The sequence below is a fragment of the Colletotrichum costaricense genome, assembly GCF_030867565.1.
Source record: "Colletotrichum costaricense strain IMI 309622 chromosome Unknown Scaffold_4.1, whole genome shotgun sequence".
Taxonomy (NCBI): Eukaryota; Fungi; Ascomycota; class Sordariomycetes; order Glomerellales; family Glomerellaceae; genus Colletotrichum; species Colletotrichum costaricense.
Window position 1 is genome coordinate 1,095,833 of NW_026848233.1, and position 13,682 is coordinate 1,109,514.

Below are 13,682 nucleotides of genomic sequence, written 5' to 3' on the forward strand. Positions count from 1 at the left end.
ATTAGCAGAGAATTCATCTCCTAGTAGAGATTTGTACTACTTCCTAGTCAACTTGTCAGATGCGACCACCTCCAACCATCATGCACACTCATATTCTACCAATCCAGTATGGCAGTCGAGAACGGCTTAGCAGGGCCCTGTCAGATTTACTTGGGGAGAACAACTTTACAGTTGACAAAGTTCGTTTTCTGATCCAGTTCAGTGAGGTTCTATCGACTAACATCCACACAGTATGTTGACCAGCAATGGTTCTTCAAAACTTCGAGAGAATTGACCCAGGTGAGCAGAGGTATCATTTGGCTAAGCCGAGAAAACAAATTAACCTCAAAAACGTTCACAGAGCGAAATTAACTCAGTAAAGATTACCATGAGAGGCCATTCATATCGAGGCAGATGAAGCGGATACGTAGACCCTCACCGCCAATAGAGACGGGTTGGAGAGATCTGAAGGATTTCATTTTCGGCCCGGATAGGCGAAAGCCGGTTGTGTACAAATAGTCTTGTAACTAACTTATCGTACCACCCCCTAGAAAGTAGAAACGACATGAACTCATGCAAGAACTTTCACCAGAAGTTGTCAAGAATACTAGAACTAGAGATGTTTTTCCTATATTTCCTTTGACTTTTCCCTCCTCTCTTTTCACTCAAACCAAGCCCGCCCGTCCTACGAAATTCGGAGTCCGGACAAGGGCAGGACTAGAAGCTGATGTAATGACTTGTGCATCATCTGCACAAAGCCGTTCATAGTATTGTTTGAAAAAGAGTCCCGGAGTTTGTCTTACAAAGGATCATTCCAGTGTTCCTGATACATGCAAAGTACTTGTACATATGATCACCACTAACATTTATTTCGCTTCCACAGAACCGAGAAGAAACAGACCGCCTGCCCAGGCCCACGATATCAATAGTTCTGTAATCCAATTCAAGCCAAGATCCTGCAGTTCTTAGCAATTCCTTTTTATTTCTTCCGCTGTCAGTTGATAAGGCGTCGTTACGCTGTAGGAGTTGTTACGCATCTATCATTTGCATGTTATTACTTTGCCTTATTGTTTGGTGGAAACTTTGGGGGCAGAATGTGGCATACCTCTACAGTGTAGTATTCGTCAAATTTCTGATCGAGGAATTGCTCCAGCTTTGCAGCATTCACAAAGCGTCCTGGAATCTTTGCCGTGAAGCGGCGGCCTGGCCATGAATGGCAGACTGGCGCCGGCAATCTCTCTGTAGAGACCAGTGGGTATCTTCCTGAAGCATCCATGTTCTGAAAGTTTCTTCACCGGGTTCGAGAAAGATGCGGTGTCGAGGAATCAGGCGTAAGTTGGAAGAATGGGCTCCGGCCGGGCGGGGGGCTTGCTGGCGTGCAGTATTTATGCAGTCTGATCATGGCTGTTGCCTGTCATTTGTCAGAAAGCGAACCAGATAAGTCTTCGGAGCGAGCAACAAGGCGAATCGAGGCGCTGAACGGCAGCTTTAGGCAGCCCAAGGCAGCCCAAGGCAACCCAAGGCAACCCAAGCCCGCTCCATGTGCGCCATGCTACCAGGGCGCAGGCGAGGTAGTACGAGACACTCCTGTAAAGCCTTGCTCGTGTATCACAAGCATGAAGAGGCAGCCCATCTCAAGTACACAATTCCTGGCCATTTAATTGACTTAATTGGAGTCATGCCAACAGTAACGTATTCACTCATGCGGCCCTCCATATGCGCAGTATTACTTGACTCACACGCAGCCTGGCAGACCTCCCAATCCCTCTTACTCTATCAGCCATCATTTCGCGAAGAATCATTTATTTTTGGGGAGCCAATCGTGACCTTTTATCGGGAGGTACTTCACAAAACTCTCGCCGCGGAATTCTTCCTGCGCTCTGAGTGATTGAGTGACTTTGAACTGTCAGGATGACGTCTAACATTGGAGTAAGTGCATTCGCCTCAATCCCAGATACATTTTTTCCCGGTCGCTGGTGCTCGAACTGACATAAATGTTAAAGGAATTTCTTATCGAATTCTCTGAATTATTCGGAGAGAAGACAAGACGAGTACCAGAGCTCTACGGCAATGGCGATCCCCCGCCTAGAGTTGTAAGCAGGCCATCGGATATCTCAGTCACGTCGAGCAGAATTGACAATCACCACTACGGCATGGATCTACCAAACCAGTCTCCGCCCGAAGATGATGAGGTCCAAATTGGACCAGCGACATGCATGATTGATGAGATACATCGAGGCATGCAATCGACTAAGAACGGCTCCTCAGGTCCTTGGCTTTCCTTCGACAAATTGCGAACGTTCAGTCAGCGCAGTCGCGTCAATTCCGAGCTGCGAAAGCAATTTTCCGACATAGAAGCAGCAAGGCTTACAAATTATGTTTGCGGAGTTCAGGCGCAGCATTGCAAGGGAGGCGATACTAGTCAACGAATATTCGTAATTTTGGTTTTGATTCGCCGACTCGAAATTCTGCCAGCGCTGGTTACGGACGGCTTGCGTGACAAAGATCTTCCTTTCGAATGGGCTGATCCTGCTTCTCGGGATCACCTCATCAGTGCGAGATCCGACTTTGCCGACGGGCACCTTCCTTGTTTCGAAAAAGCTGGAATCGCGGTGTCTCGAGAGTTTTATCTCAACCAGTGGATGATACTCACTCCTTTGATAAGCCTGGACGAATACAATGAGGTGACGACCTTCCACCTGGCTTCGGAAGTTATCATGCCTTGGACGTCCATTGGAATCGAAAAGACATCAGGCTTCTCCAGAGTCCGCAGGGTTGAGATTCACGATAGTCATCATCCGTTCGTACGTATCCTGCTTTACAGGCGAAACACTTCTCGTAATCCGTCCTAAAGCTAAGATTTATTCAATGCAGCGTGAGCACAAAGCCTTTGCGCTCAAAACCCTGCTTCAAGAAGATCCTGAGCAGGCGGAACAGGAGTTTGAGCAAGAGCTCAAGGCTTTGACCAAGATGGAACCCGGAGAACACATCCTAAAACTTTGCGCGACCTTCAAGATCGGCACCGAGTACTCGTTCTTGTCCCCGTGGGCTGAAGGCGGCAATTTAAGACAGTTCTGGACCGAATCTCCGAGGGAGATACAGCAGAGCTTTTGCCAACCTCAAATCCTCCTTCGCTGGATGGCTGAACAATGCCACGCGCTGGCGGCTGCTCTGCAAAGTATTCACGATGTTCGTGTCAAGGCACTGATTCGGGCAAAGAGGATATCGAAGGATGAGGAAACCGATAGTGACGTGTTCGGAATCCATGGTGACATAAAACCCGAGAACATATTACTCTTTGATTATCGCCAAAGAAGATCGGGCATTGGCACTCTGAAGATCGCCGACTTTGGTCTCACTGAATTTCATAAGCTCACGTCACGGTCGCGGACTTACAAACCCAGCCCCGAAGGCCGGCGCCTCGCTCCGACCTATGAAGCCCCCGAACTTTCACAGCTGGGAGGCTCATACTCTAGGAAGGCGGATGTTTGGGCGCTTGGCTGCGTCTTCTCCGAATTTTTGACTTGGGTAGTTCGTGGACCATCTGCTACCACAAAGTTTGCGGATGACCGGGCCAAAGAAAGAGACTGGGACACTGCTTTGAAGAAAGATGTTGGATTTTACTCGGACAATTTCTTTACTGCAAAAAGATACAAGGGCGGTGGGGTCAAGACATCGCTGAAGAGATCCGTGGTTAAAGTAAGACGTTGTTCATCTTTTACCTCCCTCCCCTCTCCCTCCCCAAAACGTTTTCACGAAGGACAATGGCCCTAGTTTATTGCGTGAGCGTATGCGAATCAAGACATACTGACATACATTGCTTAAGTGCCTTGATGAGCTCTCGAGAGAGTCTTCGATCGACGTTGGGCCAAACTTCATCTCGGACTTTCTGTGCCTCCTAAAAGAGAAAGTACTCATTTGTGAAAGAAAAGCAAGGATTAGCTGCGACGATCTGGTTCTAGAACTATCAGTGTTTGCTGATAAAGTCCGAAAAACTCAGATAGACGATTCATATTGGGCACCTTCCTTGCCATCTTTTCGTCAGACCTTTCCAGAGGTGCCGAAGATTTCGCTTTCCGACGACGGAGGCAAGTTTCGGAGGGTGGGATTCACAGACCAGGCTTAGCAAGCCTAGATCAGTTGTCTTACTTTGCAAAATGGGCGCAGGTCTGGAGAGACTTTTTGATCTAGGCATGACGTAGAGGACGTTGTTGAAAGCCCAGTCACACGTTAGCCAAGGCATTGAAGTGATTATTATATAGCTCAACATTTTTCCATACACCTTTTATTAAGGGAGCCACTTAGTTCTCGTGCTAATTTGACCAGAGGCCCATGTCACGCTAAATTGTTTGGAGAATCTCGCAAAAGCGTAATAATGCTAGCCTGGTAAAACGCATTTCATGCCGCACGTTTTCGCCGACACCTTATCTAAACATAATCTTTGATCCAAGCCTACCACAATGTCCCAACGCATCAAACTTGAACTCAGAGCTTTCAGAGGTCCTTTTTCAAGTCATGTTCCTGTCATTCCTAGAGTCAGTTGAAAATAGCGGCAAAGCGTCACAGCCATTTCCATCAACTTCTATGTAGGTAGACGACGGGAGACTTACAGGCTTATGATCCGTCTCATAGTCAACATGAACAAATGCCCTCTCTACTCCAGGCAACTTCTCAATCTTGATCTGAAGAGCCTCTGCTACATCGTGTGCAATCTCAAGTCTCTCATGGCGGTCCATGACAACATCAATCTCAACGATGTATCGCGGTCCGCTGTGATACGCGCGCACGGTGTCAATCTGCTTGACTTCAGGCGAATGAGTCATGGCTAACGTATGACCCTGTTAGGTTCTCATCCTCAAATTTTGTTCACTAAGAGTTGAGGCCAGCTTACCGATATAAGTGATGAGTTGCAAGAACTCAGGTTCAGCAGATACTCCAATCAACAACTGAAACTCCTCATACGCAGTCCTCAACCACAACCCTGCAATCAAAAACGACAACAGAATGGCGCCCATGGGATCAATCCACCACTTAATCTTGCTGCCAGCCGAGAAGGTAAAGATACCGAATCCGTTGATGAAGAGATCGTTGCGGTGGTCGCGCCACAGAATCTCGACCTGGGAGTAAATGTCCTTGATGGACCAGCAGTACAGCCACAGACAAAACTTCGTGCCAAATGCAATTGCGACGGCGATGACGGAAGTGAAGTGGAACTCGTTCGTCTCCTCCTCAGATCCAGCAGCCAAGTCCCGCGCCGACATGACAATCAGCACCAGCGAGACGGAGAACATGATGAAAGAGAAGACGATATTCCCCGCGGTAGAGATGCGTGATTTGCCAGAAGGGTACTTTTGCGTATCAACCTTCTTCACCGCCCGATGAGAGAGCAGTAGCAGAACACCAGACAGCGGATCAAAGACAGAATCAGCCATCGTGGTGAACAACGACAGCGAGCCAGACGTTATCGCAGCATAAAGCTGCAGCGCCGAGAGAACGACATTGGCCGCCAAGCTGCCCTTCACCGCGATCTGATACTTGAGGTTATTGTCGCCCTGCGTCTCCTTTGCCTCCCGCTCGTGGTCGTCTACGCTCTTGAGATAGGAGCGGATCTTGTCGTTTTGGGCGCGATAAAAGTCTTGCAGCTTTGCGTCTTTGGCGCCGCCGCGGGTGAAGCTATGGTGGATGAAGCGTCTTCGCGTGGTGTTGCTATTGTTTCGAGGCTTGTCTGTGTTGTATGCAGATTTTAGTTGGACTATGTCGGCGTCGGATTTGATGTGTGTGCCAAGGTTGTAGGGGTCGTTGATCTCGGAGGAGGAGAAGGAGCGGGATTCTGGGTCGTTGTTGGGGGAGAGGTTGGCGAGGTCGATGCCTGTGCTCGGGGCACGGTGGGTTGTGGTAGTGGTTGTAGACATTATGAGATGGATTATCTTGATGAACTGGAGGTATGAACTATCTCCGCGAGCGTCCGATGCTGCGTTGAGTGTTCTGAACTATGAGAGTTGTCCTGGAATATCAAAAAGAATTAAGACGAGGATGTGGGATAATAAGGCAGGGAAAGTTGAGGCGGGTAAGCTTCAAAGGGAGGGAAAGTCCAGTCGGGCCCGACCAGGGAGGCAACCGATACTAGGGCAACTTTTGACGAAAGCGAAATGAGTGAGGGATATTTGAAGCGAGCTGACGGCGCATTATTCGTCTAAACATCCCCTCGTGCGCCGCCTTGCCGGCGCTAGACAGGGATGAGCTTGGGGCAAATCGGTTAGCTACGCAAGATGATCTCGACGAGCTACCTGACTTGGTATGGCCTGGCGGCAAACTTTTGCCGCTGCGCCTTGGGGATGACGGGATGCTTGTTTGCTGACATTTGCTTGCCGTTGATTGCCGCAACGTTCTTGCCAAGAGGATCTGCCTGTACGTTGTCAACTGTGTGTGGGTGCACGGCAAGTGCGAAGAGAAACATGGGTGGGAAGAGAGGCTATCCCAGAGACCGGCATAATGACGCAGTCCCAGACCTATGGATAAATTGAAGTTCGACTAATGGCGAGATGCGGACACTTGTTCACACCTTCATTGAGGACTGGGATAAGCTTCGACCGCATATGGCAAAACTCTTTATCTGTTGAACATACTTTCCAGTCCGGCAAATCTCACGGAGCATCGCGATACACGGTTTACTTCACGACATCTGTGATCAATGTCTATGCTCGGCTCTACAGCAGGTATCCCGCCTGTCTTTCGATGCAGCCTTTGTCCAAGGCCAAAACCAATCCTCATTCCTTCCAAACGCCAGGCCAATCCCTAGAAGCCATCGATCCATGTTCTCATGCAAGTCGTTTGTAGTAGTCACTATGTGATACCATGCTAATCCACCCCCAAAGCCCGAAAAAGAAATCCTAGGAAACATGTCATACTACTGGTCGACAGTCCGTCCAACTTCAAACAGGTGAAGCATGTCCGTTGGCCGTGCCGTTCGTCGGAGGACCATTGGCTCTGGATGCTATGGTGAGCATCTGCTTGAACCTAGGCCCCAGCGCCTGGATAACCGCCTGCACATCTGGCGCTTCGGGTAAAGAAGACAGGTTCATGTCGCGGACGGCCGCAATGATCTCGCCAGCATCACTTGAAGCAGAACCCCGCTTGCCTTGTGTCGGCGCCAGCCCCTTGACGTCTTTGCCCAACCGCACCGGACCGACGGGCCTCACAGGCGTAATGAGGGTATCATCCATCAAGTTCTGCCACCGTACCAAGTAGACACCCGGGCCAGCCATACTCGTCGAGTTGCCCTCGATGATGGTCTGCATGCGCGTCAAGGACAGTTGTTCTAGGTCCCGTAGGTATGCAGCGTGAGCGTCGATGATGGGAAGGAGGGCCGCTCTGCTGTTATCGGGAACCTGGTTGAACATGTCACCCAGCTGCTCCTCGATGCTCGCCCCGCCATTCTTAGTCTTATGGAACGCAACCAGGGAGTTCTTTGCCCACTCCCTGAACTGATCCATGACTTCTGGGCATTTGCCGCCCACAGCGTGCAGCCACTTGTACAAGAGATGCTTATTGTCCTTGCACAGCTTGACGTAGTCCTCCACCGTGGGCATAGTCTCCGTATCATCCTTGTTCTTCCCCTTCTTTGGTTTGCTGCAGGCGATCAGCTGGTCGAGGAACATGTGGTAGTCCCTGACATGGTCTGAGAGGTCGACCTTGTTGTGTACGGCGCGGATAATGGGATCCATCCCGGCTACTGCCTCGCGGACTGCCTGGGTGAGGTAGTCCGGGCTCTGCCTGCAAAGAATGCTGATGATTTCCTCCCGATCGCGCATAGCCAGTAGTGCTGCGTAGTATTCTAAGCACATTGTGTGCTCGTCCTCGCTGAGGTCGGAAAGTAGGATGGGGTTTGCGGTCTCGAGGATGACGGCGATGATGGACTTGTCTTGTTGCGCGCTCATGGCTCGGATCACTTCGCGTTCGGTCGGAGGGGATTGAGTGTGAGCCTTGATGGCATCTAGAGCGCCTTTACTTGGCCTGTTCTTGTCTTTGGCGATTCTGTCGATCGTCTTCTTGAAATCTGCGCAGTCCCAGCCGAGGATGACAGAGATGATCCTGCAGCTTTGTTAGTCTTAATGTTTATCTAGGTAGGAGGGCCTCAGCTCAAGGAATTCGAACCTCTGCATAAGATTCATGCCATCTGCAGCATCCTTTGTTATGCCAAACCAGTTCGAAACCGAACCGACACTGAGTTTGGCCAGAAAGATTTTCATCATGCCAGCGATCATTGTCGCAGCATTGCCGACCTTGAGTGTCTGCCGTACCATGTTGTATGGCACCATCTTGTGAACTTGCTCCATAAGCTTGACGAGGTACTGGCCCTCAGGTGAGACAACCAGCACTTGGTGGGCAAGTCCAGCCAAGCTGTAAGTCCGTGTTAGTCACTCTAACTTCTCCAAGTCGCCTTCGCACAGAGCAATACTCACTGGAAAATGATGTACTCGTTCGCCGCCTGGGTCATTGGAGAGTGTGATTCGAAGTCGTCCGTCTCGGCAAGGTGGTCAAGTAAGCTGTCGCAGAGGTCCCCGTAAACGAGGTCATGCATAGCATCATCCCAGGCCTGCGCCAGGTCTTCCGCTCTGTTCAGATCGTACTGCTCAAGCCGCGTCGAGGGGTCGCTATAGGGTCCGCCACCAATCATGCCACGCGCGACTGTCTCGATAACAGTGGATGAGGCGGTCGCCAGGGTCTTTCTAGTACCCAGCGCGCCCTTCTCGTAGCTCTCGGACAGCTCGGCCTCGGCAAAGTTCTTAAGGATTCCCTGAACTCGGACGTTCCAAAACTCGGGAACAAAGGAGGAGACGCCCGGTAGCTTCAGGATAAATCTGGTGAAGAGAGACTGTAGGAGGGGTGCCGAGGACTCTGGGGCATAGGTGACGGCCTCGCCGGGCTTGGAGCTCTGCGCAAAAGGGTAGCCATAGTCGGAAATGGTCTCTGGCTTCTTGAAGTCTTCGATCTCGTGGTAGGTCTCGAAATGGGTGAGGATATTGAACAGAGCCTTGATCTGCTCGGCAGTGAGGCCTGAGGGCTGTTGGGTCGCCATGACGGGAATTCACAATGGCGATATGCCCAGGGCTGTCTATCGCTGGAGCTTCCTCCGACTCTTGTGTGCTCCTGAAGATGTCGATAATGTGGTGAGTTGAAGCAGCAACGGAAGAATTGTTGAAGATACTTGGTCGACAATCCAAGTCGACGATGTGGATTATTTCCGTACGGAGGCAGGAGCCAAGTGGTCGCGGCTTCCAGCTGAGGTCAAAAAGATGTTGCGTTTCTGGAAGGTCCCCGCGATCGTGTTCGGTCACCTGTGCTCCGGTTGAATTGTGTGGATCACGGGTACGTGACGTCACGAGACTTAACAGTATGTCACTGGTTCGTTTTTCTTCAGAATTCGTGCAGAGGTAGGGGAGGGGCGGGGAATATTCACCACTTAAAGATCTTAACAACGTCCTCTTTCATACGTCGATTCTGTGAATAGAAACAGTGAACAGACCGCGGGAGTCGCCGTGTCAAGTGTCAGTGTCTCCAGTGTCTCTGCCCTGCCCCTGTCGGCTTTGTCTGGGCGACCCTCCTTTCTTATTCGGCAATCTGCAGCACCTTGCATCAGTGCAGATTCCCAGATCTGACTTGACTCTTTCCAAGCATCTGATTTTACGAATACTGCATTGCCTCCTGCCACGGCTCTCTTCCCATTGTCATGTATGGCATGTGCGCTAGTGGTATTCCCGAGGCATAGCAGAGCATATGCAGGCTCAGCTCAGCCCACATCAGCTTCCCATTACTTGCATGTATCAAGCAGGGTACGTGTCATTCAATGCCTTCTCACACAAGTTTCGTCCGTTATCTGAAATGATTGGATGCCTCATCACATCCAGCTCCCTTAGACTGTGGAAAACTACTGGCCTTGGCTGGGGAAACTAACCTATTGTGGCTGAGTAAACTCACTTTAGCTAAGCTTCTTCTGCAGTGCGAGGATTAGAAGCTATTCCACATCTCTAGCACAAAGCTCAACGGACGATGCCTTCTCGTCTATCCGAACATGCTAGATGATCTCATTCTACACCATTTTCAGTCACACACTCGAGTCCGGCTCGGTGCGCTCATGGGCTCAATCTCATGTTCGTGTTTATTACCCACTTCAAAATAAATGTTCGCATCGTGTTCGGTCCCCCGGCCGGCATCTTCCCCCGGCATAAATGAGACCCTCAGAGACCCCCGCAACCGAATGCGCCGGGTTTCAATCCTGTCATGGCAAAAGTCAATGTTTGCCCCCCACACCGGGAACACGTCCGAGGGGCACCCGAGTCAAAGCACGAGCTCAATGCCCAAACAGGTAATCGTACCAATGCCATTTCAAGATCCTCAGTCTTTCCTATGACGGCCAGTCCCGTACGACTTCACTTTGTGCGTCTAGACCCAAAGATTCGGGTTTGATGTCGTCGTTGATAAAGATATTCACTCGGAAGGTAGCATGATGTCAAAATACTAATAGGGTAATATTGCCTCATGAAAAAGCCTGTGGCAGTAAGAACTGGAGATCGCGATATGCTCCAGTCCATCTTAAGAGACGATAATCAACCATTTGGAATCGATAGTCGGACTCGCAATCGGACGGCACTGAACTAGATAGCTATCCGCTTTCCGCATGTCGCAATCTGTCAAGCAGCTCATCTTTCAAGATCGGGCCGCGTCACACTGAAGCTGTCAAATGGATCCGAGGGCGCTTCAATTGAGGTCAAAGCAACAGGACCGGATCCGACCCCGCGATACTCTAAGCAGTTCAATACTTTGTCATCAGCTTGTAGTTTCTGGATTGCCTCGGAGGCTATAATACATGTACTCTGGGTTCTTATGTTTGGCAGTGATTTATCACGATGTATTTCGCAAGGTAGTTAATCGCACGTTCAGACTCTGCATCCTACACCAGTAGTGGTCGCTCTGAGCTCATCTCACTCAGTGTGAGATCTGAGTGAGATGAGCTCACGAAACATTTAGATGAATGAGTATGAAGCGCCTCTTATCAAATGAAGCACAAACAATCTAAGCAGCTCCGGGTGCAGCGGAACTAATTGACCCCGGATCAGACGGACCCTTACCCCGATCATCTCCTCACGGAGTCAAGATCCATCTGCCCGGGTTCACTCGGCAAACGGTCAACCGAAAGCCTACTCAATGGTAGACTCGGCCCCTGTTGGCCCGAATCAAAAACCACCCACCTTCTTCCCACGAATAAGGAGCGCTTCAACAGACGCTATTCAATCGCTTTCCCACTCGTGCGCAAATTGAGCAACGGGTTTTCAGTATTCATCTAGCTTAGCGGTCCCGCCGTTGTGTCCTTTGCCTCGAAATGACCCCTGGTTTACGCGGGGAAATGCCCAGCTTTTGGGCTTGTCAGTTCAGTCTGGTGCGGGGAGACAGGATGGCATCCCTGGCACGCTGGATAGCTCTAGATGCCGAGATCCGCTGTCAATGACACCCTCGCCATGGGAAGAGGAATAATAAAATGAAGCTATGCCTTCGTGACCTTGCTTGGTGAGACAGCTCGAAAGACCTCGCGCCTGTCTCTACCAACATAGCCCTCTCCGTCTGGACGAGAATAAGTCGACCATGAAGTTTTCTGCAGTTTCCCTCCTTCTGGGAGCTGGTTCAGCGCTCGCAGCACCCACGGAGCGTTCCGATATCGACGACCGACAGGTACTCTGGCTTGCTGGCGACAGCACGATGGCACCGGGCGGTGGACACAACGGGACCCAGGGATGGGGAGAGTACCTGCATTATTCTCTCGACTCGTCAAAGATCCGAGTCAATAACTCTGCGTATGCTGGGAGAAGCGCGCGCACTTTTACGAGGGAGGGCCGGTTCCAGCGGATCATTGACGAAGTCAAGGCTGGGGACTGGGTTGTGATTGAGTTTGGTCACAACGATGGACGTACGTATCTGAACTGCATCGATCCTAACTCTCCAAGTATGAAAACTCTGACAGACTTCTAGCTGGCAACCCGATCAACGACACAGTCAAGAACCGAGTCGACTGTCCCGGCATTGGAGAAAATGTCTGTCCTGTGCTTTTCAAGTACGTCCATAGATATTGAGAACGTCATGTTTCTCCCTAATGATGACGATCTAACTATGTGTCTTTAGCAACCAAACGGAAGTAGTGCAGACATACACTACCTACCTTCGCAATGCCTCCTCAACTTTCCTCTCCCTCGGCGCCCGCGTGGTGATCTCAACCTCAACCCCCATAAACCCTTACTCGACCGGCACATTCTCTTGGACGCCGACCATCTACGCGTGGTACTCGTGGTACGTCGTCGAATCCCTCGGCGGACCCGCAGCCGGTATCTACTACGTTCCGCACGGCAACTACAGCGCCCAGGCCCTTCAGGTGCAGGGCCAGCAGGCGGCTGTCGAGGGTTATCCCATGGATGCCGTGCACATGTCGCCGAAGCTGGCGGATTCGTTTGCTGGGGCTTTCGTGTTGGGCCTCAAGTGCGGCACGTCGCCGCTGCAGGAGTATGTTGTTAATGCGACATCGAGGCTGGAGGGGGGTAGACTGGGAACTTGCCTCCAGGTTAATGCGACGCTGCCCATTTAATATTCCATAGAAACCATGAGAGAAGGTTTATGTTCACATCTGGTTTTTGATGGCAGAGTGGTGTCAAACTACAAAAGATCACATTTACCACTTATGAAAGTTGATCAGCCAAAAGACGAACAACTCGATTGATAGAAAATTTGGGATCTGTGAAGTTTCGAAGTGGACTAAGGGCCCAGTTACATAAATAATGCAGTAAATCCCCTGTACAATCACTATACACGTATCACTGGCTGCATGATTGGAAACATAGACGGTGAATCTGGACCTACAAGTTCACATCTGCTGATTGAGTTCGCGAAGAGAAGTTTAATTCTAGCTGCGCAGAAGACTGATACTAAACTTGGAACGTAAAATCGCACCCGCTTGCCAACAACTTATGAAAAGAGTTCTCGAAAACCGTAGATCAGTCTACTTACCGTCGCAACCTATTTCCACTACTGAGATGGAGCAAAGCCATCCTCAGAGTCGGAACCATACTCCTTATCAGGGAATATATTAGAGCCATTGACAGTAGGTTCAAGGTGGTAGGCCCTCTGGCAACTAGAGCAGCAGACCAGTTGAGTGCGGCAGTCGCGCTGAATGGTCTGGCATCTAATGCCGTTTCTGTATGACGGGCAGTAGACGAAGTCGGACTGGGACGAGCTGATAGTGCGGCCGCACTGGCGGCACTTGGTGACGTTGAGGATGTAGTTGCACATGGCTGCGATGTAAACTGAGTTGTGAGTCTGTTAGTTCGATCGATGCTTGAAGCTGCTAATGTCAGATGAAGAATCCTTGTGGAGCGTTGAGTTGAAGTTGAGAGTGTTGCGTTAGAATGTTGAGTTGAGAATGAGTTGCAGGAAGCTTCAAGAGCCAGTCCATAGTGGCACTTTTATCGTTTTCAGTCGGCAAGTTGATGTTGCCTGTCGTCTTTCACCAGCACTCTTGGGTGCGAAGAAGTCTTGTTCCTTAGATCAGTCTGACACCTTGGACTAAGCCATTGTCAACTGCCTCTTCTGAAACAGGACAGTGACCTAGAGCACCTAGGCTGAATCAGTCTTTCCGAGTTGTCTCCTTCAAACCTTTTCTA

General features: G+C 50.3%; 6 protein-coding genes across 6 annotated transcripts, besides 1 other annotated feature; 3 read left to right on the top strand and 3 right to left on the bottom strand.

The window, feature by feature from the left end:
- Positions 1 to 1,103: 1,103 nt before the first annotated feature.
- Positions 1,104 to 1,190: a sequence feature (Short protein (CCOS01_04401, KAK1532418.1) was converted to a misc_feature.).
- Positions 1,191 to 1,890: 700 nt separating this feature from the next.
- Positions 1,891 to 4,323, top strand: CCOS01_04402 (uncharacterized protein; the record flags this gene model as incomplete). The annotated part of the gene is made up of 4 exons (XM_060452583.1): positions 1,891 to 1,908; positions 1,983 to 2,783; positions 2,854 to 3,678; positions 4,306 to 4,323. 4 exons carry the CDS (start codon positions 1,891 to 1,893, stop codon positions 4,321 to 4,323), a joined length of 1,662 nt encoding a protein of 553 aa, XP_060316541.1.
- A 150-nt stretch (positions 4,324 to 4,473) lies between these two features.
- On the bottom strand, positions 4,474 to 5,891 carry CCOS01_04403 (cation diffusion facilitator 1; the record flags this gene model as incomplete). The annotated part of the gene is made up of 3 exons (XM_060452584.1): positions 4,474 to 4,500; positions 4,590 to 4,804; positions 4,871 to 5,891. 3 exons carry the CDS (start codon positions 5,889 to 5,891, stop codon positions 4,474 to 4,476), a joined length of 1,263 nt encoding a protein of 420 aa, XP_060316542.1.
- A 1,020-nt stretch (positions 5,892 to 6,911) lies between these two features.
- CCOS01_04404 (uncharacterized protein) lies at positions 6,912 to 9,058 on the bottom strand (the record flags this gene model as incomplete). The annotated part of the gene is made up of 3 exons (XM_060452585.1): positions 6,912 to 8,070; positions 8,134 to 8,379; positions 8,442 to 9,058. 3 exons carry the CDS (start codon positions 9,056 to 9,058, stop codon positions 6,912 to 6,914), a joined length of 2,022 nt encoding a protein of 673 aa, XP_060316543.1.
- A 1,150-nt stretch (positions 9,059 to 10,208) lies between these two features.
- CCOS01_04405 (uncharacterized protein) lies at positions 10,209 to 10,349 on the top strand (the record flags this gene model as incomplete). Its single annotated transcript, XM_060452586.1, has 1 exon — positions 10,209 to 10,349. One exon carries the CDS (start codon positions 10,209 to 10,211, stop codon positions 10,347 to 10,349), a length of 141 nt encoding a protein of 46 aa, XP_060316544.1.
- A 1,270-nt stretch (positions 10,350 to 11,619) lies between these two features.
- On the top strand, positions 11,620 to 12,610 carry CCOS01_04406 (GDSL-like Lipase/Acylhydrolase; the record flags this gene model as incomplete). The annotated part of the gene is made up of 3 exons (XM_060452587.1): positions 11,620 to 11,941; positions 12,004 to 12,085; positions 12,154 to 12,610. The coding sequence occupies 3 exons, from the start codon at positions 11,620 to 11,622 to the stop codon at positions 12,608 to 12,610; spliced, it is 861 nt and encodes a 286-aa protein (XP_060316545.1).
- A 437-nt stretch (positions 12,611 to 13,047) lies between these two features.
- CCOS01_04407 (uncharacterized protein) lies at positions 13,048 to 13,311 on the bottom strand (the record flags this gene model as incomplete). The annotated part of the gene is made up of 1 exon (XM_060452588.1): positions 13,048 to 13,311. One exon carries the CDS (start codon positions 13,309 to 13,311, stop codon positions 13,048 to 13,050), a length of 264 nt encoding a protein of 87 aa, XP_060316546.1.
- Positions 13,312 to 13,682: the final 371 nt, after the last annotated feature.